Source organism: Cyclopterus lumpus, chromosome 1, assembly GCF_009769545.1.
Source record: "Cyclopterus lumpus isolate fCycLum1 chromosome 1, fCycLum1.pri, whole genome shotgun sequence".
In the NCBI taxonomy this organism is placed as follows: domain Eukaryota; kingdom Metazoa; phylum Chordata; class Actinopteri; order Perciformes; family Cyclopteridae; genus Cyclopterus; species Cyclopterus lumpus.
The window spans coordinates 1,653,822-1,678,866 of record NC_046966.1 but is presented as its reverse complement, the minus strand read 5'-3'; the positions used below and the strand labels follow the sequence as shown (position 1 = coordinate 1,678,866).

Genomic DNA, 25,045 nt, shown 5'->3' with positions numbered 1-25,045 from the left:
ATTTGTGTCTTTATTACACAAACTCAAAAAAAGCCAATTTCTCGTTCGTAAGTAAAAAATATATAAACTATGTGTTAGTTTTGCTTATGGAACTAGAATGTATGGCTGAGTTGAATACGCTGCTGAATGAACCTGGAGTTTCTGTTGGTGTTCGACCAAGTGGGGCTTGATGAAGTGCTGCTACATTTAAAATAATTTGGACAAAACAGAGCAATATAATGTCAACTTACCTCCATGTCCTCCTCACCGTGACCTCCCGTCAGTGAGCCAAACCCACCAATAGAAACTCCTAGTTCTAGTTTCATAAGCAAAACTAACACATATTTTATTCTCAGTTTATATATATTCACTTACGCACGATAAATTTGGTCTCAAAATATTTGTTTTGGTTTGCGTAATAAAGACACACATGTACCTTCATACATATGCATGGGTTGGAGTTCCATTCATACATTGTCATATTCATGTAATGTGTTTATGTAATTGTGTAATGCTGTTCATTCTGTACACATGACATCTATTGCATCTGTTCATCCGGGGAGAGGGATCCTCCTCTGTTGCTCTCCTGAAGGTTTCTTCCCTTTTTTTTCCTGATTCGATGTGAGGTCCTGGGACAGGGATTTCGTATGTGTACAGATTGTAAAGCCCTCTGAGGCAAATTTGTAATTTGTGAAATTGGGCTATACAAAATAAACTGAATTGAATATGTAGTTCAAATGTTATTACAATGTGTCCATAATTGTATTAAAAATAATTACGATGTCACGCGTCGAAAATTCAAACTGCCCTCGTCAGATTTCTTTTTCTGTGTTTATAGATTGATGATTAAAATACAGCTTTTAAGTCTACGTGCAATACGGTCGCCTGTGAATCGACAGCGTTTATTTCATGGTTTTATTGTGAAACTACAGGAAGTGCTCTGAATCACTCTCGCTAGCTTGGCAGTGCTACGTTTCATTACGGTAGTCGTCCCAACTAGCGGCTCGTGAAGCAGGAGCCCAGACGGAATTATCAACAGCAGACACCGCGGAGTTGCCGTCCAAGATTGATGTCTTTACTTCTTCTCGGACCGCGCAGACATTTCCATCCAGACCGACGTGAGTAGAGCAGGAAGCCGTCGACTGTGCATCTGCAGCCCGCTTGTAATTGACAGCTCCCGTTATGCACGCGAGCCAGGGTATTTTATTGACCAGGAGAAATATGAGATTTCGAAACGCGGTTTTCTTAGCCTCGGCCAAATGACACGATACTTGACTATACGCAGTTGTTAAAAAAATAAAAAATGTAAATGTATTTTTAAAAACATGGTTGAATGAGGCCTTTAATGATGTCTATACATGAGCACTGGGCTCTAAGGAGGTGATGGCTTATCGCCCTGCTAGCGGGGATTCTCCGTGGCTACCATACAGCCTCATGGCTACCGTATACCCCGCTCCCGGCTTAAAGGGACGGTCTCCATCATTAAATGCGACATCATCAGCGCTTCCTAATGTGTCCTAATGTACCACAGTTGTGTTAACACCGCCCGTTCGGTCATTCCGGTAGTATCCGTGTGGTAATCACGCCGTAGCAGCAGTATATCGCTTCATATAATGTCCCAACATTAATCCTGAATACTTCTACAGAGACCTCTACGGCTACTCCGGCCCGCCCACCCTCTCCCGGTACCGTGCGGCTGCAGCGACCGTCATCTCAGCCTCAAAACTAACGGGATGACGGAGAGAACCAGCCTCCCCACGTACTGGCACGGCGAGGCAACGTTCACGGGCTGCAGGAATTTCTACCAGCACTGAGGCTGCGACTTGGAGATTTGAAGAGGAACTTTGGACCCGTGGTTGAATGAAGCTGGAGGGATTGGTGGACTACCCTTTAGCTCGAGGCGGTTGAACTAGATCACAACGCTGAAACACTGAGAAATGTGGCACACTCAAGTAGATAATAGTCTCTCTCTATTAGTGTAATCGGGTCTACCGCAGGCCTCGTCAGATGTAAAACAGCTGGATTATCAGGCCATCAATATCATGGTTAATCTGTCATCATGACGGTTGGCGTCTCCGTCACCTTGTGTCTCAGGACTACAGCGGCCTAACAGACATTCTGGGAAAGAACGGAGCTACTGGAGGGCACCATGGACTACCATGCCGAGTGCTGCTTCAGCGACTTCGAGGAGGGTCAGGGCGGCCCGGACGAGCCGCCCCTCCACAGCATCCACGCACCCAACCGGATCCGCCCGTCCTCCTACCGAGCCCTGAGGAGCGCTGTGTCCAGTCTGGCGCGCATCGACGACTTCTTCTGTGAGAAGATAGGTTCGGGCTTCTTCTCTGAGGTCTTCAAGGTCAGTAGACGTACTGATTAAACGACAACTTCTCAGTGGGTGAAATACACTGATAAAACAATGTCATGACATGTGTTGGGTCAACTCTGTGTGGCAGTTTCAAACATGCAGAAGTCCAGTCCAGAATAGTTCACTTGGTAGAACATATGTTCATCCGCAACATCCCATTCATCTCCCGGTTCACCTGTCCATTCACCAAATATCACCGAAACCAATCTACATGCAGTGTGAACCTCTGATTTGTGGAGCCCTAGGAGGCCCGGGGCCCGGTTTGCATGTTGGTAGCTAAGCCTTGTGACAGGTCGTCTTCAAATGGCTGGTCTGACCAACAAGACAATGTTACCGGTGTTCATGCTATCGGTCATGATGGAAGAGATACACATGAAGTTTCTCTGTCTGTGTCACGGTAACATTCAGCCATTTTAGTGCCTCAGCAATCCCTGGCCTGACATTACCCACTATACCAAAAATGATATCAAATATTACATCAAAAAAGAATCTTTTTACGTTTAATATCAAGTGGGCCTATATGATATTGAACAATGGCACTCTATGGAAGCGTCGGCGCCTGTAATAATAATAATAATGCATTCTATTTGTAAGGCACTCTTCATCCAAGAATCTCAGAGTGCCACACTAACAATAATAAAAAATAAATTAAAAAAGGAATAGTTGACAAGTCATACAACTCAACTCAAAAACGTCTTCCTGATTAAAAAGGTTTTTAGGCCAGTCATAAAAGAGTCCAGTGTCTGTGTTGCCCTTAGGTGGTCAGGGAGACTGTTCCATAAGTGCGGCGCTGCTGAGCACAAGGCCCGGTCGCCCATGGTGCGGAGCTTGGTGTTGGGGACCCGGAGGAGCGAGCTGTTTGTAGATCTGAAGGTGCGGGTAGAGGTTTGGGGAGTAATGAGTTCTTGTAGGTAGGGAGGTGCATCTCCATTTATGCATTTATGGGTGAGGAGTAGGACTTTGTAATCAATCCGGGTTGAGACAGGGAGCCAGTGGAGTGAGTGGAGAATGGGTGTTATGTGCTCATATTTCCGGACTCTCATCAGGATCCTGGCAGTGCTGTTTTGAATGTATTGTAGTTTCTGGATGTTATTGCCAGTGATCCCAGTGAAGAGTGAATTACAGTAGTCCAGTCTAGAGGAGATGAATGCGTGGATGAGCTTCTCTGCATCTGACAGGGTTAAAGTGGGGCGGAGTTTGGAGATGTTTTTGAGATGATAAAAGGAGGTTTTGCACAGGTGTTTTATATGGTCATTAAAGGTCAGGTGATGATCAAACCTAACTCCCAGATTAGTGACTGTGGAGGAGAGGGCAGAGGCCTGTGTGAGCCAACGGAGACAGGACGCACATCAGACGCACACAAAAGTGCAACCTTGGCTCAACGTTTGCCACGATGCGATACAACAATATGGGGCAGTGCATATGACATTAGTCAGTCAAAGATATGTAGATGTGCACATTCCTGCTGGATTACTTTGGGATGTGGACGAATGATTTAATTTACATGACCCATCCCACCATGGAAGTATTCAGACACAGTAGTAAACCAACCCCAAACTTCCAATGTGTTGAATGAAAAATGCCTTGAAAAGCCAACATGTGGCCTTCGTGAAGATATCCAACGATGTTTCTAATGGAATGCAAACAGCTTTACTTTTATACAAACAAACAACAACATAGAAGCCAAACACAAAGCCGTCTACGTCATGCCTGATTCAACTCATGAATGAATGACATATAGTCTAAAATCCACACCTGACCTAATGTTCTGCTTTTTCCTTGATAGAAAACAAGACATATACTCACTCAGGACTTAATCGGATCAAAAAGGGCGAGGTACAATACTGCTGTGGCAGCTTTCAGTTCCAGCATTGGTTGACGTTAAACTCGGAGAACAACACTGTGGTTGTGGATTCTGAGGATAGCAGAGCAGCAGAAGCTTTGGCCACACGTCATACTAATGCTTATGTCATCAGTTTCTTACATAGTGGACTGATGTTTGTCGTACATGTGGATGGATATGTGTGTGCGTGTGTTCATTGGTGTGTGTTGTGTGTGTTTTGCACAGACAGTGTCTGTGTGTGTGTGTGTGTGTGTAGATTATTGTCACACCGTGTGTGTCTCTGTAAGTGTGTGGACATCCTCATTTTTTCTCCTAGGTAACCTTTACGTACATTTGTCAATGATCGCTTCCTGCCCACCCGTCCACTCAGTGCGCACACACCCACGGTCACCTGAAGGGGTTGTGTGCTCAGGGCGAGTGAGGGTTTATACAAAGTGTATTCCAGTGCACATTCCTTTGCATTCCATTCTGATATGGCCAAAGCTTTACATAAGTACACACACACACGCACACACACACACCAAATCAAAAACATACTTATTTGATCAATCTTCATACTTAGTTGTTCCCTCCATCATATGATTGAAATGGCATGACTGCTTCTATTCAGATCCAGGTGGGTTTAATGCTCAAGTTAGTAGATGAGGAGATGCTCTGTTTCATGTTTTTTTTTTCTTTGTAGATGTGTCTACAAACTAAGCCAGCTACTTCCGGAACACTAACAATGTAATATTTCTTCCATTTCTTCAGTTTTTTTTCACATGGTAGATAAGAGAGCTGGCCTAAGATAAGAGAACTCCAGAATGGCCCCACCCTCAATGTCTGATCGGTACCATTCTAGCGCTCACATTAAACTCAAAGTGCCGCCGTGACACTGACAGTTGAAAAATTAATGGTGATATTCTCGTGAAAACGGGTATTTCCTGAAAATGTCTGACTGTTCCTTTAATAAAAACATGTGGTATGTAGAGAGAGCTTTCTCAAGTGCACCTGTTTCTGTTAGATGGGAGAGGAAAACGTGGTCATGTAAACAGGAGAAAGGTAGTCATCAGGCCACTGGTGACCCTTCATCTGCACTACAAGTGTTCCTTTTAGACGGCCAGGTCAATCAACCCAGAAACGAGCAGTGCCACCAGAAGCAGGAACACATGAGCAATGAACTATAAACATTGTTTCTAGAAAACAGCGACAACTTGAAATCACAGACTACAAAGTCACACCGTACAAATCATGCTATCTGCCCTTCTGCTTCCTCCTGCCTTCTCTCATCATCATCCTCTTTTCTGATAACAGGAAACAAAACAACACTCACACAGCATCAGACTTAGCTGAGGAGCTGCAGCCATAGACCATCTGTCTTCAAAAAAATCATCCACACTCTCAAGTCTTCTTAATAAGCGAGCTTTTAGTCAAATACCCTTTTTCAAGCAACCATTGGAAGCAAGTGAATGCAGCAGTACAACACAACCTATTGATTAGCCTGAATGCAGAACACTAAAGATAGTTTATATAGAGACAGTCAGGAAACATGAAGCAGCATATCAAATACACAAAGTACACGATATACACAACAAGACATGTCCTTCATTCAGAGGATCAGATGTGCAGGTGGCACCTAACCCACTGCCATCAGTGTGTGAATGGGTGAATGATGACCAGTAGTGTTAAAGCGCTTTGAGTGGTCGGTAGACTAGAGAAATGCGATACAAGTACAGGTCCATTTACTGATAGATGCTTTGTGAACATCAAGCTTCAGCCACCGTCCAACATAATGCATCCATCATTAATTATAGTTTATTCACCACAAAACACTCGAAAAACTTATTAAGACCCAGTAATATTAAACACAATAACCACACAGATACAAAGACATGGTCTAATACATTCACTAACAGATGAGACCTTGAAGTTTATGTTTGCATCAAAGAACACCAATGCCTCTATTTGATACACACTATATACTGTAGTGCTTTACTAAATCTCATTGTTTCTTATTATACAGTGTTTTTTTTAAAGATGGATATTTTTCAGAAGCAACTGCCAGACACAGATATCCAAAAAGGAAACTTAGACTACTGAAAAAGGTCAAATTGTGGAAATTCCAAATGTATTCAAAGCCACCAGCAGGCCGAGTGTCCAAACGGACGCTACAAAAGGGAGAGGAAGGTCCTTTAGTCTTTCACTTCCCATTGCACATCCCCATAACCCGTTCATAGACAAGGTCATAAACCCCTCCCCCTGTCATTTTATTGATGCCTGATGTGTGAGAAGTTTTTACATTATTTTAATAATAAGGTAAATGAAATAAGACCACAAATTACCCCCCAACCCAAGTTTTACATACCAGTAGGGACATTCAAAACTATTTTAGTCATTTTCAGCCTGTATCATTGCCCTTTTTATCCCAACTTATATCACACATGAAATTACATTACATTACATGTCATTTAGCTGACGCTTTTATCCAAAGCGACTTACAATAAGTGCATTAAACCGTGAGTCCAAACTCAGAACAACAAGAATCAAGCAAGTACAATTTCTTCAATAAAGTTAAACTACAAAGTACTATCCGTAAGTGCCATTTAAGTGCTACTAAAGTGCTATCGGTAAGGGACATTTTAGTGCTACTCAGCCACATGCAGCCTTGATTTTATTCCTACTAAATTTCTCAAAGAGGTCATTGGCACTCTAGGGCCCAGTATTTTATTAATTATAAATAGCTCCTTAGCAAGTGGTACTTTCCCATCGATTTTTAAACATGCAATCGTACAACCTCTTTTAAAGAAACCTAAGCTTGATCCTTCTGTTGTTTCCAATTTTAGGCCAATTTCTAAACTTCCATTTTTATCAAAAAAATAAAAAGTGGTTTCAACACAACTCCTAGCTTTTATGAATCATAATAATATATTTGAGAAATTTCAGTCAGGTTTTAGGAGGAAACTGCACAGAACTGCACAGAAACTGCCCTCATCAAGGTAACTAATGACCTCCCTTTTAGCAGCAGACAGGGGGGAGAGCGCCGTTTTAATTCTTTTAGACCTTAGTGCAGCTTTTGATACTGTAGATCACGCCATTTTAATCGATCGCCTCAAAACCTGCACTAGGCTGGTTTTATTCTTACCTTTTAGAAAGATCGTACTCGGTCACCATAGGTAATCACTCGTCTTCCACGACTCACATTACCAGTGGTGTACCACAAGGTTCAATTTTAGGTCAATTTTTATTTTCTATCTACATGCTTCCACTCGGCCAAATCCTCCAACAACACAACATATCTTTTCATTGCTATGCAGACAACACACAGATATACCTTCCGCTGAGACCTGGTGACCCAGAGAGCCTGGCTGCTGTCTTAGATTGTCTCTCTGACTCCAAATCAGAAGTCATATTATTCAGTTCTCCAAACAATAACACCAGTCTCATCAAGAGTCAACTTGGTCCCCTGGCTGCTTATTTAAAACCTGTTGCCAGAAATTTGGGTCTAATGTTTGACTTACATTTTTAATCACAGATCAAAAAAAATTGTCCAGTCCTGCTTCTTTCAATTAAGAATAATCTCAAAAATCAAACCCATATTGTCACGCTCAGATCTGGAAAAGTCATTCATGCACTCATTTTCTCTCAACTCGACTACTGCAACTCCCTCCTTTCCGGCATAAATCAAAAATCCATCTCCCGCCTCCAACTAGTCCAGAATGCAGCGGCTCGGCTTCTGACTGGTTCTAACAGACGGCATCACATTACTCCAGTCCTGGCCTCTCTCCACTGGCTCCCTGTTAGTTTTAGAATTGATTTTAAGATTTTGCTGATCACTTTTAAAGCGCGCCTGGGTCTGACCCCAAGCTACATCATTGAAATTTTAGCCCCATATGAGCCAGCTCGCAGCCTTAGATCCTCCGGTGGAGCCCTTCAAGGCCCTTCAAGGCCCTTCTGGCCGTTCCAAAGTCAAGGCTTAAATCAAAGGGTGACCGTGCTTTTGCCATCAGAGCCCCTCGACTTTGGAACAACCTACCTGAGGGGATAATAATTGAAGGCTAGCAGAAGAATCAGTAGCTTCTTTTAAATCACTTCTTAAAACCCATTTTTATAGAACTGCTTTTAAGTGATGTTGTCCTTTTATGCAGTTTCCCCTATTTTAGTTTGTCTGTTCTGCTTTATTTTGTATTTGTAATTTTCTATTCCTCTATTGTGTTCATTGCCTATATGGCATTGTCTCCTTTGCCTCATGTATTTTCTGAAATGTTTACTTTTATTGATGTTATGTTTTTACCTTGCTTCTATGTAGACATGTATCTTTGTAAGCTCTGTTTTTAAAGGTGCTATATGAATAAATGTATTATTATTATTATTATTATTATTATTATTAGGTCTGTTATTCCTGTTAAAGCCAGCCTGCTGCCTCCTGTCTGCTGCTGGGACTGGCCTCAGTAATGGACCAGTGGATTTGTGCAGATCAAGAGGAGTGATGGGAAATCCAGAAAGCCTATTAGTGCTACGCTATTAATACACACACACACACACACACAGATGCATGCACTTAAAGGTCCAGACACTGGCTGAACTTTGCAATGACCTGTCCAGTCACACACATGACCTTAGGCCCAGTGTACCTGCAGCATCATATGGCCATGTACTGGGATACTGTGGTTCCCTTCTGTACAGAATAACGGTCCAACCTTTGACAAGTGAAAAGCAGCCTGTTGTCTGTTTACAAGTAATCAGAATAAATCAACAGCTTTGAACAAATGTTACTATGAGCCTCACATTGCCAACACATGCTAGCAACGCAACATCCTAACTCTGTATCTCATCATATATCAGTGCTATGAATGATATGACTGGTGAGCCTGGTGACAAATTCAGTATTATCACTTATTGACTTCCATTGAATATCATGATGCAATTATGTTGTCCAAACTGAAGGTTCTATTTTAAAGATGCATTAACAATTGTTTATTTATTTCCATGCGTGTGTGGAGTTTTGGTTGATACAAATGCAAATTGGGTTATTTCAAATGAAAGCTGCCTCACATATTGATGTTAAACTCAGACAGATGTTTGAGCCCTCAGTCTCCCATCGGCCTTCTCTGGTTGTTCTCCAGGTGCAGCACCGGATCACGGGGCAGGTGATGGCGCTGAAGATGAACACTCTGGCGAGCAACAAAGCTAACATGCTCCGAGAGGTGCAGCTCTTGAACCGGCTTTGCCACCCCAACATACTCAGGTAGTAATAGCGTATATCTAGGTGACCTTACATCGGCAACCTTTTGGATTTCAAATGCCATGTTTACATTTTCCTTGTTTTCAGTGTGCCATAAAGTTAACATTGAGTTTAATTATGACACCACGACACATTTTAGAACTCCAACGGATTTGTAAGTTTAATTGTATTCCTCTTCGTACTGTGAACATCTGATCCTGTTACTAGCCTGCCTTAGATTTTGTGTTGTCTTATGATTTTGGTGTTGCCGCTAATCAAAATCCACCTCTAGTCTTCTTCTCTTTACAAACTCAGAAGTGCAATATCTTCTCTTTCTGGCAATTGAGCTCCATCATATTTCTTCCCTTCTCCGCAGGTTTCTTGGGGTTTGTGTGCATGAAGGTCAACTCCACGCCCTGACTGAGGTAAGACCATTTATTTTAATATTGTCAGATCTCTGCAGCTTTTTGAAATGTGTTGAAAATTGTTTTCTGTTTATTTCTTTTTGTCTCCCATTTTCCCATTTCCATTAAAACAATAAAATAAAATAGAATAACTGAAACACTACATGGCAAATAATTGAACGTTGAAATAACTGAAATGCAGCTCCTTGAGAGAGAATAATAATAATAATATTCCAGGTAGTTTACACGGGTTCTTCCTAGCCACCAATGTTTACATGGTTACCACAGAGGTATCGCTAAACCTGCCCCCTACAGCAGAGGTCTCTGTTTACTGTAACCTGTGCTAAAGTAAACTATGAGCCTCAATGGTGTGTGTGTGTCTGTGTGTGAGTGTTTGTGTGTGTGTGTGTGTGTGTGTGTGTGTGTGTGTGTGTGTGTGTGCGCGCGTACTGGCTGGGCATCTCACTGACATGCTAATGTTTCCCTGTAGTATATAAATGGAGGCAACCTGGAGCAGCTGTTGGACAGTGATCTGTTCCTGTCGTGGTGCGTCAGAATTGGTCTGTCTCTGGATATCTCCCGAGGGCTGCAGTACCTGCACAACAAGGGCATATTCCACAGAGACCTCACTTCCAAGGTACAGCAGGCAGGAATAAGATGCATAGCTTGGATCATTGATTATGGGTGGGAATCTATGGACACCTTTTACCTTGAGACGTTCTAGAGGGAACAGTGTCCTACATCCTGCTGTGTGTGGATGTCTTTCATCCTGTCGCCTGTGGACACAAATAAGAAACGGAAGGCTCAAAGCAGATTAATGGCAGGAAACAACCTGAGAAGTGTTTCCCATCTGAAAGTGTCTGCTGGTAGGGCCGGCAATAGCACTGTGTGAAAAATCACAACTCCCTCATTAATTTGCTTAACCACAGTGTGGCAGCGCGGTGGGGGGGGCTCTGGCAAATAGTTGAACGAGCCTCAGCGCAGCGCTACCTAACCCAGCAAGGTGCTACAGTGGCCAATCAGTTGCTTGCGGGCACAGATTTTCGGGTGGATTAATTCACGGATCCGTTACTCCAACTGGACTTCCTGGATTGTATTTCATGTCTCACCGTACCTGAAGTGACCACCCTTTGGTTTCTGTTAATTAAGTTGAGTCTAAGGCCAATGATTCACAGCTCAAATCCGGCATATAAAGATTGTATCTAGATTGAGTTTAGAAAGTCTGGACAGCAAAAAAAACACATGAAATGCGATTTCTTTGCAAATAGAAACTAAACCACAGAAAGAAGTGGTTTGAAATGCGAGTCCAATTAGACTTCTACAGCATTGTCTGAATTTCAAAGTGTCTTTTGCATTGCAAGGACTACATGTCCGACACCAGTTAGTACTTTGCGGAAGGCACCACATCTCTTCCTGCACAGTGAAGCCCGCCATGATTTCAGCAGGCAACATCACAATTCATACCGACTAGAAAGGGAGATTGTTCAGGATGAACTGAAGGTGCTCCCGCATTGGAGAGCCGCGTCACCAGTGTAGCTACGAAGAAACCCATCCCATGCTGGTCTCAGATCCCATAACAGTGTGTACAGTCAGTCCTAAAGATTTGATCTGAGAAACAGATGGGATCGTCCCGCATCTGATAGCCTAAACACCTGCCTTAGCTCCACCTAGACAGTTCCTCCACTTCCTGTCGGGCAGGCACAATGAGGAGAAGCAAAGCAGCACAAGAGTTGGGTGCTTGAGACACACACAGTTGTCAACATTCAGGTGCGGTCCTTGGTACTGATCTCCTCTTGTAAACAGGTCCATGTTTAGATGATGCTGCAGGTGTAACCGGAGGTTTACAGAACAGAGGGCTCATGTTACACAGGAGTTATTTCAACACAGCCTGGATAAATAAAACCCAAACTATCTGCATGGCTAGACTAGAGGGTCATTGTACTACATTTTCATTGATTAATAGGCTAATTTCACTTTCCCTGTGCAGAACTGTCTGGTTCGCTGTGATAACGGCATGTTTACTGCTGTGGTGGGAGACTTCGGCCTAGCAGAGAAGATCCCTGATTACAGGTCAGTGAAGGGAAATCCAGAATCTAGAGTTTTTTCTTCCTGCTGCAGTCTAACAACAAACCCTTCAATTTGTAATTTGTGATTTTGGGCTATACCAAATAAACTGAATTGAATTGAAATGATTGTAGTCTGCAAGGCTGCCTTAAAAACATCTGGCCAGGGACAGCAGATGGAAATTAGCCTCTCTGGCTAACTCTGGCTCACTTACAGTCCAACTGTTGATTGGTGTGCATTGTCCCTGCAAAATAAATGAATAAATAAATAAATAATAAATAGTCAGCAATATAGTCTGATGTCATTCTTAGCTAGCTGGTGAGCATAGCTGTATGTGCAACCACAGCTGCCAAAAGATGACTCATAAATCGTTATTTTAGGTTCCAGTGTTGGGAGCTGACAGCTGATTTATTTCAACCAACACATCTGTGTCCATTGAGGGCCCAATATCAATCTGTCATTATCAGAGTTTATTTATGCCAATGAATGATTCCTTGTGCAGATCCAGGTCTTCATCCGACTCCGGAGATGACGACATGCTTAGTTGGTGATTCTTGGTACAGAAATGTTGCTAATATTTTGTTCTTCGTTGGAACAATGATGGGAACAAATCAATATAATATGAACCAACACAACAACAAAGTGTTGAAAAGAACCACAACTGAGCATTACAAGCTCAATAAAGACATGTTGCAGGGCTGCGGCTGGTACATACCAAATGTAACAGATAAAATGGTAGCACCAGCTCACAGCTAATTCAGACTTGTGTGGTGACTGAATGAGTGCCTGCTTTCTTTGCAGTGATGGAGTAGGGAAGCAGCCTCTGGCCATCGTGGGCTCCCCCTACTGGATGGCCCCTGAAGTTCTGAGAGGGGAGCTGTACGATGAGAAGGTAAAGCTGCACAGCTGCACTACAGAGCACTATTAAAGCACAACACGATCATCCTCTTATGAATGAAAAGTTGACAATAAAACCCACCCGTTGGACATTTCAGTACACTCTGGTAGGATCAGTGGCTACATTCACCTAATGTTAGCTACAGATATGTGTTACTGGCTCCCACTCTCTGGTGCTACTTCATGCTATGTTATAGCAGTCTGATGAACATTCCAATGGTTTTATTAGGAAATTAAACAATATTTAACACACAGTACCAGGATAACCATTTCAGTCAGGTAGCCCATTGGTCCAGTCAAAAAGACTTGTTGTTAATGTGTAATTTGCAAATTCAAGTAGGTAAAACACTTTTAAAATACCGTAATCTTTGTTTTACACATCAACAGTGAGCTTGGGGGAGATTTGGATGCAACATCGAGCACTAAAACTCAATCGGAGACTTTTTTAATGATTTCATTATCAGAAACTGAGGTTTCCATTCCTCACTGTGTGTCTGTGTGTGCATGGTCAGAACTAACATGCAGTTCACTCCTCTGCTCAGGTGGACGTGTTTGCGTACGGCATCATCCTGTGTGAGATCATCGCTCGGATTGAAGCCGACCCTGACTTCTTACCCAGGACAGAGGTAGCCTCGATGCCTGTGATCTCGTTGGGTGGTGTAGTAACGTAAAGGAGTGTGTATCTCCTTCACAGACAGAAACATGTCGCTACTTTTATATTTCATGGTGGGAAGAACAATATTGTCTATGTCAATGTTCCAAACCGCTTTGGAGAGAGCCATGGAAACTCATTGCAGTTTGACATTTACAACACATTTGAAACAAGATGTGGAGGAATCAATTCATAATTATTATGTCGTATGTGTGCAGATTGTAAAGCCAAAGAGGCAAATTTGTCATTTGTGATTTTGGGCTATGTGTGTGTGTGTGTGTGTGTGTGTGTGTGTGTGTGTGTGTGTGTGTAGGACTTTGGTCTGGACGTGGATGCGTTTGAGAACATGGTTGGGGATTGTCCAGCTGCATTCTTAAGCCTCGCTGTCACCTGCTGTAATGTAAGTGCTCACACACACACACACACACACACACGTCTCATTGGTCAGTTTCACTCGTCTGACACCACCTTGGACAGTTTGACCTCACTGAGCTACTGTGTCTTTGTTGACAGCATGTTACTACGTTCCCAAAGTGAATGTGTTATTGATGTTAACTCATTGTTTGTCTGTGGATCTTTTGTCCTTGTGTTGTTTTCAGATGAGTGCAGAGAGGCGTCCCTCATTCTTTGACATTGTCTTCACATTGGAGGGCATGGAGAGAGAAGAAGAGAGAGAGACGGCCATTGCACTCGGTAAAACAGATTAAATAGATCACATTGTCTTACGTCTTCAAATGTAAAATGTGTTTTTTTACAGCACTGTCTGTGGATGATCCCACAAGTCTGCATGGCTTTCCCCCTGAATACTCTGATCTGTCCCCTGTCTTAGTTATTCTAGTGCTAATGGAAATGGATATAAAATAGCATAGAAGGACAACATTCTGATGGTGTACAGCTTTTCTGTTCAACCGATGCCCCCTCCTAATGTGAGTAAGGCACTGGAAGATGGCTATTTGTAATCTCTGACCTGGTATTGAACGTCCTCATACAGACCCCCCGAGCCTGTTTAGGGAATTTTAGCTTAGCTTAAAACATTAGCCGCCGTTGTATTCAATTCAATTCAATTCAATTCAGTTTATTTTATATAGCCCAATATCACAAATTACAAAATCCCCTCAGATGGCTTTACAATCCGTACACATACGACATCCCTGTCCCAGGACCTCACATCGGATAAGGAAAAACTCCCCAAAAAAACAGAAAAAACCCTTTCAGGAAAAAAAAGGGAAGAAACCTTCAGGAGGGCAACAGAGGAGGATCCTTCTCCCCGGATGAACAGAAGCAATGGATGTCATGTGTACATATGAACAGCGTTACAGAGTTACATAAACACATTCAATGAATATGACAGAAATTATGAATAATGAGTAGTAGGCATGGACCACGATCTAGACCTCCACAATCCATGAAACAAAGAAGTTGTATCACTTCTTTCAGGCCTTTCACGCCGGTCTCCCCGATAGCCGGATAGCAACAGAATGCGAATGTAATCCTGTTTAAAGGGCCATCACTGGAAGAGGAACCCTGGGTCGGTTGGGAACCTGCTGGATTATGTGGGGCAGTTTCTGGATCCTGGCCCTATCAACTAGATCCCTATCTTACCCCTAATGTTCACTAAAAACACATACTTTAACTATGTTGAAGCCCTGTGATCTTATGCAACACCTAACATAATAAACCAGCAGAGCATCAAACAATCTAGAACTGCTGCCATTTCTTGTGAATGGTGGAGGGAGGGGCGACCAATGTTCAAGGTGTACATGTAACAGGGACTTTCTGTAAAATACAGCTGGGCCGGATACACAAGTCAGATAATCAGGACACAAACTATGATGCTGAATAACCCTTTTTAAAAGAATGAATTCAAACAACATGGGAACTTACAAAGGAAAGATTGGTTTTAGGAAACACAGACAAATGAACCAGCATGTGGTCATCGAGAAAAACCTTTCTCCACAAGTTTCATATTTATCATATACTAGTCATTATCATGACTGTATGCAGAGTTACATGATTGTCTTTTGTATCAGTATTTTCAACCTGAGGTCATGTACTGGTTTTCGAAAGGGCTCAAGTTTTGAAACATTTGAAAGTATTCTTAAAAATGTATATTACACTAAACCTCTAGTAATAACTGAATGTGTCAAAGTTTGTGTGACATGTTTGAGCTAATAATAATACTATCTTCATTAATTCATCTAGAATAACTAATGTCTCACTAATGTCTCTTGCTTTCTTTGTTCAACTACGTGCGTATACTCCAAAATGATTCAAGACTGTATATTGTATTTTGTGTATATTCTCATTTGTACTTATACACTTAAAAAACCATACTATCAGTTACAAAATGTGTATGATACAAAATGTGGGCTGTGTCTCTGACATTTTAGATGGATAGCTTAACCAGAGGGTGGGCATTTCCTTTGATTAACTGTTCAGCTGGTCATTCATACGGAATTACCTTTAGCTGTCAAAACACTACAGCCATAGCCAAATCGAAAATTAATTCAGAGATGTTTGAACAACTGCCCAAGCTTACTTCAAGGCCGATTCACAAACAAACATGGGTTGAATCCCGTGTAATGAGATCCTTGTATTGCCTGGAAATTCTACCCAGAATCAACCTTCTTTTACCGATAGAAATACATGCCGGAACCAAGAATGTACCTTTACCAAACCTCATTAACAGTGGCATACAATTAAAACCATGGGCGTATGATTAACACTGCGAAGCGCATATGATAAATAAGAGGCTGAAACCGTGTTGGATAGTTTTTTTAGTAGTGTATATTGAAAGGGAATTGTTCTAGAAAATAGGACCATATCATACACCACACAAATCTTCCCTGTGTTATCTGTATTTTCTAGATTTCTCTGTCACATTCTGTGACTTTTCCACTTACATGTCTTCCTCGCTCCCTGTCTCAGACCCAGTGGCGGTAGAAGCTAGCCCGTATCGGCGCTGCAGCTCTCCTTGTGACCGAAGCCAGCAACGGCAAGGCTTGGCGAGGAGCCAGTCAGACATGTTACCCCCGGCCACCCTGACTCCTCCTCTCCTCGGGACCCCCGTGCGAGTCAACCCCTTCTCTCTCAGACAGGACCTAAATGGGGGGCGTTGTAAACTTTTAGACACTCCTAGCAAGTCCGTCATCTCCCTGACCTTTACCCTCCCTGCGCTTCGCGACCCGTGTTCCTCCCCTCAACTTCTCAGAGGGATGCCTGGGACGCAAGCTCTGCCGAGGAGATGCCAGTCGCTCCCCTGTACTCCAGAGCTCAGCCGGACTGTAGCCTTGCCACGAGAGACTGAGGGGAAGGAGGAGGAAAAGGAGGATGATGTCAGAGCGGCGCTTAGAAGAGGGACAGTGGAGGACGACATGAGGAAGGAGACAGGGCTGTCAGAGAAGACAGGTGAAAGGTTGCAGGTCAAGCAAATGAAGATAACTGAGAAGAGAGAGTTGTTGAAGGAGGAGGATGGGATGGGAGAGGATTCAGGGCTTCCTGTGGAGCTGGAGATGGTGTCTCTGAAACAGCTACAGGAGGTGGAGGAAGAGGAGGGTGTATGTCTAACAGAACCCATGGACTGTACCAAATCTCCAGAGCCAGCCAATGGAGTCATGGACTCCACACCTAGAAGACCCCTGCTCAGCTCCGCTTGTTCCTCCTTACAGACCAATGGCTGGCGACTTCCCATTTCCAACGGACCGCCCTCTTTGCCTGCTCTGCCACGATTGGACAACAACAACGGCTCGTCCCTTGTAATTGGCCAGCAGGTACAGTGGGGTGGAGGAGGGCGTGCTAACGGTTACAGCGGAGCCCAGGTCCAGTCCTTTGACCCTAGTGGCCACTCTGAGCAGGATGAGGTCATTTCCTGTCCAGGCTGCTGTCTGGTAGGTCTCAGTTTTCCCTCTCTGTGCCTCCGTGGTTCAGCTGCTCTACCTGCCCCCCGCCGAAGGGCTTCGTTACCACGGCAGCGACCCTACCGCAACCTCAACGGTACCATAACTGGTGGCAGCACTTCCTTGTCAACAACGGCCTCCACAGCAGCCAAAGCTCTACTGTGTCGCAGCACAAATGGACTAGTAGTTGGGGGGGCCTCGGTGCCATGTGAACCCGGCCGGTCCCTGCCCGAGGCCCAGACATAGAGGTGGAGTGCAACGCGTCATGTTGGAATGCAACGCATCATGTTGTGAAAACCACGCCCATTAAAGGGGAAAACAATCGGCAACACAATATGAAACCAAGGTCTGAAGGGCTAACAAAATGCTAGGAACTAGCTAAAATGATAGATTTCAGCATATCAGAGGATGCTTTTATCAACCTATGTCTACCAGGGGTGTAGCTCATAACTAAAATGTTGATGGAACAAGTTAGCTGTCAGCAAGCTAATGTTATCTATGTTTCTGCAAGTTGCTGTAGCAACGCTAAGGCAAACGTAATAGGGCATTGCTTTCTGATGTATCCACATTCCACAATGACATGAGTTGCAAACTGTCAAAATACACAGTACAAAGTTGATGGAGAGTCATCAACTGTTTACTTCTCCGGTGGGGGCGGGACTTAATTGTGCTGTTCCTCTTTGAGCCTGCAGATTTTGAACACGTGACACGCACCAGCACTAAATATTAGCGCTCGGGCTAAGCAACACTAAATGTTGCTGTGCTAACTTTGTGAAGCCAATGCTGAGATGCCTAAAGAGGTAAAGCAGTGCTGAACCTACCAGGGTTCTAATACAATGGGCTGAGCCGGGCTACAAACTGAACACTGAACAGTCAAGGTCAACTACACTCATCACTGCTGGTCCCTAAACACTGTTTGTGATTATATGTAATTGACAGTAGCTACAGGGGCAATATTTATAAAATTAATAAAGATGATTTATATCCTACATTTTTATAGCAGTTGACCTGCCCGTGTGTGTGTGTGTGTGTTTGTGTGAGAGAGAGAGAGAGAGAACAAGCTAATATCTGTTGCTTTGGGGTACTTTGCAGTAAGACACCAGGCTTTTACTTGACGATGCTTTATTTAAATCTGCTACCGATGTTTGTAATGCGTGTGTGTCTGTGTGTGTGCTTCTGGCCCAACTATACACACCGTTCATTCTTTGACATCCACTCCCCCTCACATGTATCTTGTGTGTTTACATGTGCATTTTTATTACACCGATTTAACTTAAATGTGATATGTGAAGCCGGTATGCATATGTATTGTACAGATCATTCCACACACTGTGTGTGTAAGTGCTTTTGAACGGAGAGTAGAGTGACAGATTCTTGCAGGATTACTTTTTCATCCCGTCATTTTGATGTTAAACCGGTTCTCGCTTTATGTTCTTTTCTTCTTCTATACAGCCATAAATCTGCGTGCAATAATCTGGTAATAAAGAAATATGGTTGTGCACAAACTTCTATGGTGTTTGTATTTTATTCTCAAACATTGACTAAATAGTTAAATGTGAACAGGAGGTGTTGAGAAACAAAAGTAAAAATTCTCAACCCTGCCACATATCTACCAATAATCACAACACCTGCACTGTCACTCACAAGGTGGATAAATGTGTCAATAAAAGATTTCTTTGATCGGTTTCAGGTAAAAGCATGAAAGATACTAATTAAAAAGATATATATATATATATATATATATATATATATGTCTATATATATAGATATAGATATTTAAAAAATGTCATCCAATGACACAACCTGAATCTATCTTTAGGCCCCTTTCACCCCCCTTGCACACTTTTGCATTATGCCTGCCTTATTTTCATAAAAGTAAACTAATTATTTCATTAATTCAGAAATCTATCACTTATGCTTATAACTTCATTTAACACATTGCTTTTAATTGTACCTGCGATATGGTTTAGGATGGTTTATTTACATAACTTTAACTAGTTACTGCCTACCTTATTTAGACTAAATCATCTAATTTAACCACGAAATAAACTAATTTACTTAATTAGTACTAATTTACGTAATTTTCAAAAGAGTCTGTTGTCAGACTTGAGCTGCTCTATCCTCTCCCCCTGCAGAACTCCACACCTCCCCCGTTGCTCCCCCCCCCCCCCACCCTCCCCCCCCTCCCCCCCTCCACCATTTACAAGAAATGGCAGCAGACTGCAGGAAATAGACTTTCTGCTGTCCTGATTTCAATGGGGAGCTCGTTCCACCAATGAGGAGCCAGCACAGCAAACAGTCGTGACTTTGTTGAGTGTTTAGCTCGAAGTGACGGAGCTACAAGCCGATTGGCAGAAGCCGAGCGAAGTGAACGATGTGGGGTGTACGGTTTGACCATGTCCTGGATGTAGACCGGACACGATCTGTTCGCAGCACGGTACGCAAGTACCAATGTTTAGAAGCGGATGCGGGCGGCCACAGGTAACCAGTGAAGGTCGCGGAGGAGCAGAGTAGTGTGGGTACATTTCGGGAGGTTGAAGACTAGTCGAGCAGCTGCATTCTGGATGAGCTGTAGAGGCCGAATGGCATTAGCAGGTAGACCTGCCAAGAGGGAGTTGCAATAGTCTAGCCGTGAGATGACCAGAGCCTGGACCAGAACCTGTGCCGCCTTCTGAGTGAGAAGAGGTCGTATTCTCCTGATGTTGCACAGCATGTACCTACAGGAGCGTGTTATTGCGGTAATGTTGCCAGTCAGGGAGAGTTGACTGTCGAGTGTCACACCGAGGATATAGCAGCTCAAGTCTGATAAACAGCAGACCCTTTTGCTGCCAAATGGTGGATTATGCCTGCCTTATTTTCATAAAAGTAAACTAATTATTTCATTAATTCAGAAATCTATCACTTATGCTTATAACTCCATTTAACACATTGCTTTTAATTGTACCTGCGATATGGTTTAGGATTGTTTATTTACATCACTTTAACTAGTTACTGCCTACCTTATTTAGACTAAATCATCTAATTTAACCACGAAATAAACTAATTTACTTTCAGGTTAATTATCTTACAGAGTTATTTATTATAACTTGTTTTAATGGTCTACTTTTTCCACCGTATATAAGAACTAAAAAACCAAAGGGAGGCATTTATATTCTATATGATTTTACTCCTATTATTATATTAATGTGACAATATACCGTTCTGCTATGAATCTGTCTTTTAATAAACCTCATATGTGCACAAACCATCTCTGGAGCTCTGATTACCCTTTTGAGGTGTTTTCCAAATGCAGAGTTGTTACCCCCTTTTGTCCCTAGTATTTACACTGTTATCCCAAATGTACAACATATTAACACTTGAATCTAAAGAGGCGTTACCCTAAAATAAAAATGTAGAGACACAGTAACTACCGTTTTTATTGAGCTTTGTTATTTAGAGTTTTTTTCTTGTGGCTATGTTACCCTAAAATAACAGTCTGTTTTTGAAAATAGTTGCTGCTTTGGCAAATTACTCAGATTTAATAATTGATTTGTGGCTAAGGTAAAAATATACTAACACTCTTATCCGATAGAAATATACCTGTGTGCTGCTCTGAAGAAGTGCTGCCATTTATAAATGGTGGAGGGAGGGGTGAGCAGCGGGTGAAGTGTGGAGTTCTGCAGGTTAGAGGATATAGCAGCTCAAGTCTGACACACTTTTGCAGTTCTAACCCCCTTTTGTAACCCCTTTTAGTAGTTGCTGTTAAAGCAGCAAATACTAAATAGTTGCTGCTTTAACAAATTACTCTGATTGATAATTGATTTGTGGCTGACATTAAAATCTACCAACAGTCTTATCTAAGACAAATATACATATGACATTTGTAAAATCTTGAAAGCATTGTAGTAAATATGTTTAATGAATACATTAAAATGGAGCTGTGTGCTGCTCTGAAGAAGTGCTGCCATTTCTTGTAAATGGTGGAGGGAGGGGCGACCAATGTTCAAGGTGTAACAGGGACTTTCTGTAAAATACAGCTGGGCCGGATACACAAGTCAGATGAACAAGACACAAACTGTGATGCTGAATAACCCTTTTTAAAAGAATGAATTCAGACAATATGGGAACTTAAAAAGGAAAGATTGGTTTTAGAAAACACTGAGACAAATAAACCAGCATGTGGTCATCGAGAAAAACCTTTCTCCACAAGTTTCATATTTATCATATACTAGTCATTATCATGACTGTATGCAGAGGATTGTCTTTTGTATCAGTATTTTCAACCTGAGGTCATGTACTGGTTTTCGAAAGGGCTCAAGTTTTGAAACAAACATTTGAAAGTGTTCTTAAAAATGTATATTACACTAAACCTCTAGTAATAACTGAATGTGATATGTGTCAAAGCTTGTGTGATATGTTTGAGCTAATAATAATACTATCTTGATTAATTCATCTAGAATAACTAATGTCTCCTGCTTTCTTTGTTCAACTACGTGCGTATACTTATCCAAAATGATTCAAGACTGTATATTGTATTGTGTGTAGATTCTCACTTGTACTAGGCTATACACAAAAAAAATCATTCCACAACAGAAACCATCATAAAGCTTTAGTTTCACTTTCTATTTGTGGGCGTGGTTTAGTGCATATAGGGTGGTTCTACCAGAGCTGCAGGAGACACTCTGAACCGTCTGAACTTCAGCTGCAGCTCTTCTCCACTCTTTAACCCAAACATGGCCAGAAACTCAGGTATGTCGGAATCTGTATTCATGTTTTAAAATATAGTTATTGTTTGGTGATATAGCAGTGCTCACTGCTGTATCTAGTTTCACGAGATGTTCCTCTGTACCTTCAATAAACTAATACTTTATTAGACTTACTGGGTCACACTGCTAATACATTATCTAGTGTTTCTGACTGTACCAGGATTATAACCTGATTACAAATTCTGAAACACTCATAATTTGTTGATCACTAAAATATTTCTTTTTAATGTAAAAGATGCATAGTTGAGTCAGATGAATGTAGTTTTGGTTCTTACGAATGTGAGTCAAAAGTTGATTTGTTCTGTTTTTGTCATTGTATTGTTATTTGGGAGGTTCAGTTGAACCTTGTCTTTGATGTATTAAGTGACACATCAGATTTATTATTAACATTTTTATTTGATCAAGAAAAATGTTCATTGTTAAAATGTGAGACCCCCTTAAATAAATGTGTCAGTGTGTATAGGTGGTCAGGTTGGGAGGGGGTAGTTTAAAAGCCCTGCTGCCTTTTCCTGTAAGTGGTGAACTGAACAGTATATATGGAAGCCACATTAGATCACGGACAGAAAGATGCTTCTTTACTTTTATATCTGTACAAGTTGCACTGATTACAATGTGTGTACAACCTGATGTAGATTCTTATTCAGTGTCACTCATTCTTCTACACAGGAAGCAGCAGATACAATGATGAGGAGCTGAGGATAGTGATGGTGGGGAAGACTGGGATTGGGAAGAGTGCCACTGGAAACACCATTCTGGGACGACAGTGCTTTGAATCAAAGTTCAGTGGAACGTCGATGACTGTAGACTGTTCCAAAGGCAGAGGTACGGTGGACGGGCAAAAGGTTGCTGTTATCGACACCCCGGGCCTGTTTGACACCAGGTTTGGCATGGATAAAACAACTAAAGATGTGACCCAGTGCATCTCTTATATTTCTCCGGGACCCCATGTGTTCCTGGTGGTCATCAGGCTGGGCAGATACACTGAAGAGGAAAAGCAGACAGTGCAGAGAATTCAAGAACTCTTTGGCCAAGCGGCAGACAGATACAGCATGGTCCTCTTTACCCATGGTGACCTTCTTGAAGACACCATTGAGGACTTCTTGCAGGGTTGCTCAGACCTGAAGCAACTTGTGGACAGATGTAATGGCCAGTACCATGTCTTCAATAATAAGCTGGACGATCGCTCTCAGGTCACTGAGCTGCTCCAGAAGATCAGAGATGTAGTCCAGAGGAACGGAGGAAGCCACTACACTACTGATATGTTCCAAGAGGCAGAGAGTATCATCGAAGAGAAGAAACAACGCATCCTGAAAGAGAAAGAAGAGCAAATATGCAAAGAGAAAGAGAAAATGGAGAGGAAACTACAACAACAATATGAAAAACAGATGAAGAAAATGAATGACCAACTCCAGGCTGAGAGAGAGAGGGAGAAGAAAGAGAGACAGGAGGAAATGAAGAGGGAGAGGGAGTGTATGAATGAGGAGATGAAGAGGGAGAGGGACGCGAGAGAAGCAGAAAGGAAGAGAGATAGAGAGGAGAAAGAAAAGGAGATGGTAAAAGTGATGAATACAATCAAGGAACAACATCAAAGGGAACTGAGAGAAGGAAGAGAAAAGGTGCAGTCAAAGTATGAAGATGAGGCCAGAAACGAAGCTGAGGAGTTTAATCCATTATATCCTCTGGTAAAAGCTGGAGAAGTGGTAGTTAAAGGAATCAAACAACTAGGAAGAGCAATTGGGGGCTTGTTTGGGAAATTCTTTTGATTGTCTAAATACAGAGCAAGTCTCCAGAAGCTCTCACCAAGGAATATATGAAATACAAATGATTTCATTAACAGAACTATAATATTTTCCTGTTTTTAATTACCAGGAATAATGACAATGACAGTAATTCTGCTGAAGTAGAGCTAGAGACTATTGAGTCATCATGCATCATATTATACTCTCACATATAATTGATATGATGATTGATATATATTTGTTATATTTACTTTTAATAAGGCCTAAAGAGGTTTAGTAAGTAAGTTTAGTTTAGTTTAGTATGTAAGTTAACATTTTAAAATAGTACATGTTCATTATTATATTATATGATTTCATTAACATTTAATCAACATTACAGTTAGTCATCAAAGCATTATTTCCACAAGTTATGTAATGCTGTATGTGTTCATATGCTAAACTGAATTAGTAATAAACATGTGATATTAACACCAGAACCCTTTTCAGAGTCATAATTAACTGTTCAACCAAGAGTTCAAAGTCACAAGTCTTCATCTAAAGTTTCACTGATTACTTTATATGAAACAGTAGTTCTTTACACACACATATGTGTTTTGAAAATTACCTTCTCTCTGTTCTGCTTTATATATAAGAACCAAAAAACAAAAGGGAGACATTTATATTCTATATACAACATTACCGCAATAACACGCTCCTGTAGGTACATGCTGTGCAACATCAGGAGAATACGACCTCTTCTCACTCAGAAGGCGGCACAGGTTCTGGTCCAGGCTCTGGTCATCTCCCGGCTAGACTATTGCAACTCCCTCCTGGCAGGTCTACCTGCTAATGCCATTCGACCTCTACAGCTCATCCAGAATGCAGCTGCTCGACTAGTCTTCAACCTCCCGAAATGTACCCACACTACTCCGCTCCTCCGCAACCTTCACTGGTTACCGTTGGCCGCCCGCATCCGCTTCAAATTATTGGTACTTGCGTACCGTGCTGCGAACAGATCGGGTCCGGTCTACATCCAGGACATAGTCAAACCGTACACCCCACCTCGTTCACTTCGCTCGGCTTCTGCCAATCGGCTTGTAGCTCCTTCACTTCGAGCTAAACACTCAACAAAATCACGACTGTTTGCTGTGCTGGCTCCTCATTGGTGGAACGAGCTCCCCATTGACATCAGGACAGCAGAAAGTCTCTACATCTTCCGTCGCAAACTAAAAACACATCTTTTTCGACTATACATTGAATAGGGAAGGTAGAGCCGTAGTAG

General features: G+C 42.2%; 2 protein-coding genes across 2 annotated transcripts; both read left to right on the top strand.

The window, feature by feature from the left end:
* The first annotated feature begins 943 nt into the window (after positions 1 to 943).
* Positions 944 to 18,807, top strand: LOC117737521 (dual specificity testis-specific protein kinase 2-like). Its single transcript, XM_034543559.1, has 11 exons — positions 944 to 1,097; positions 1,626 to 2,335; positions 9,290 to 9,411; positions 9,764 to 9,812; positions 10,282 to 10,428; positions 11,779 to 11,861; positions 12,657 to 12,747; positions 13,295 to 13,378; positions 13,718 to 13,804; positions 14,004 to 14,097; positions 16,333 to 18,807. The coding sequence occupies exons 2-11, from the start codon at positions 2,129 to 2,131 to the stop codon at positions 17,544 to 17,546; spliced, it is 2,178 nt and encodes a 725-aa protein (XP_034399450.1). The 5' UTR covers positions 944 to 1,097; positions 1,626 to 2,128; the 3' UTR covers positions 17,547 to 18,807.
* Positions 18,808 to 21,904: 3,097 nt separating this feature from the next.
* LOC117738717 (GTPase IMAP family member 9-like) lies at positions 21,905 to 24,260 on the top strand. The gene is made up of 2 exons (XM_034544786.1): positions 21,905 to 22,028; positions 22,712 to 24,260. The coding sequence occupies exons 1-2, from the start codon at positions 22,013 to 22,015 to the stop codon at positions 23,806 to 23,808; spliced, it is 1,113 nt and encodes a 370-aa protein (XP_034400677.1). The 5' UTR covers positions 21,905 to 22,012; the 3' UTR covers positions 23,809 to 24,260.
* Positions 24,261 to 25,045: the final 785 nt, after the last annotated feature.

Excerpts from the sequence above, each read along its gene's own strand:
- LOC117737521 (XM_034543559.1), top strand. The coding sequence starts at position 2,129 with ATGGACTACCATGCCGAGTGCTGCTTCAGCGACTTCGAGGAGGGTCAG. Across the intron at positions 2,336-9,289 it reads TCTTCTCTGAGGTCTTCAAG|GTGCAGCACCGGATCACGGG; the intron begins GTCAGTAGACGT and ends GTTGTTCTCCAG. Across the intron at positions 14,098-16,332 it reads AGAGACGGCCATTGCACTCG|ACCCAGTGGCGGTAGAAGCT; the intron begins GTAAAACAGATT and ends TCCCTGTCTCAG.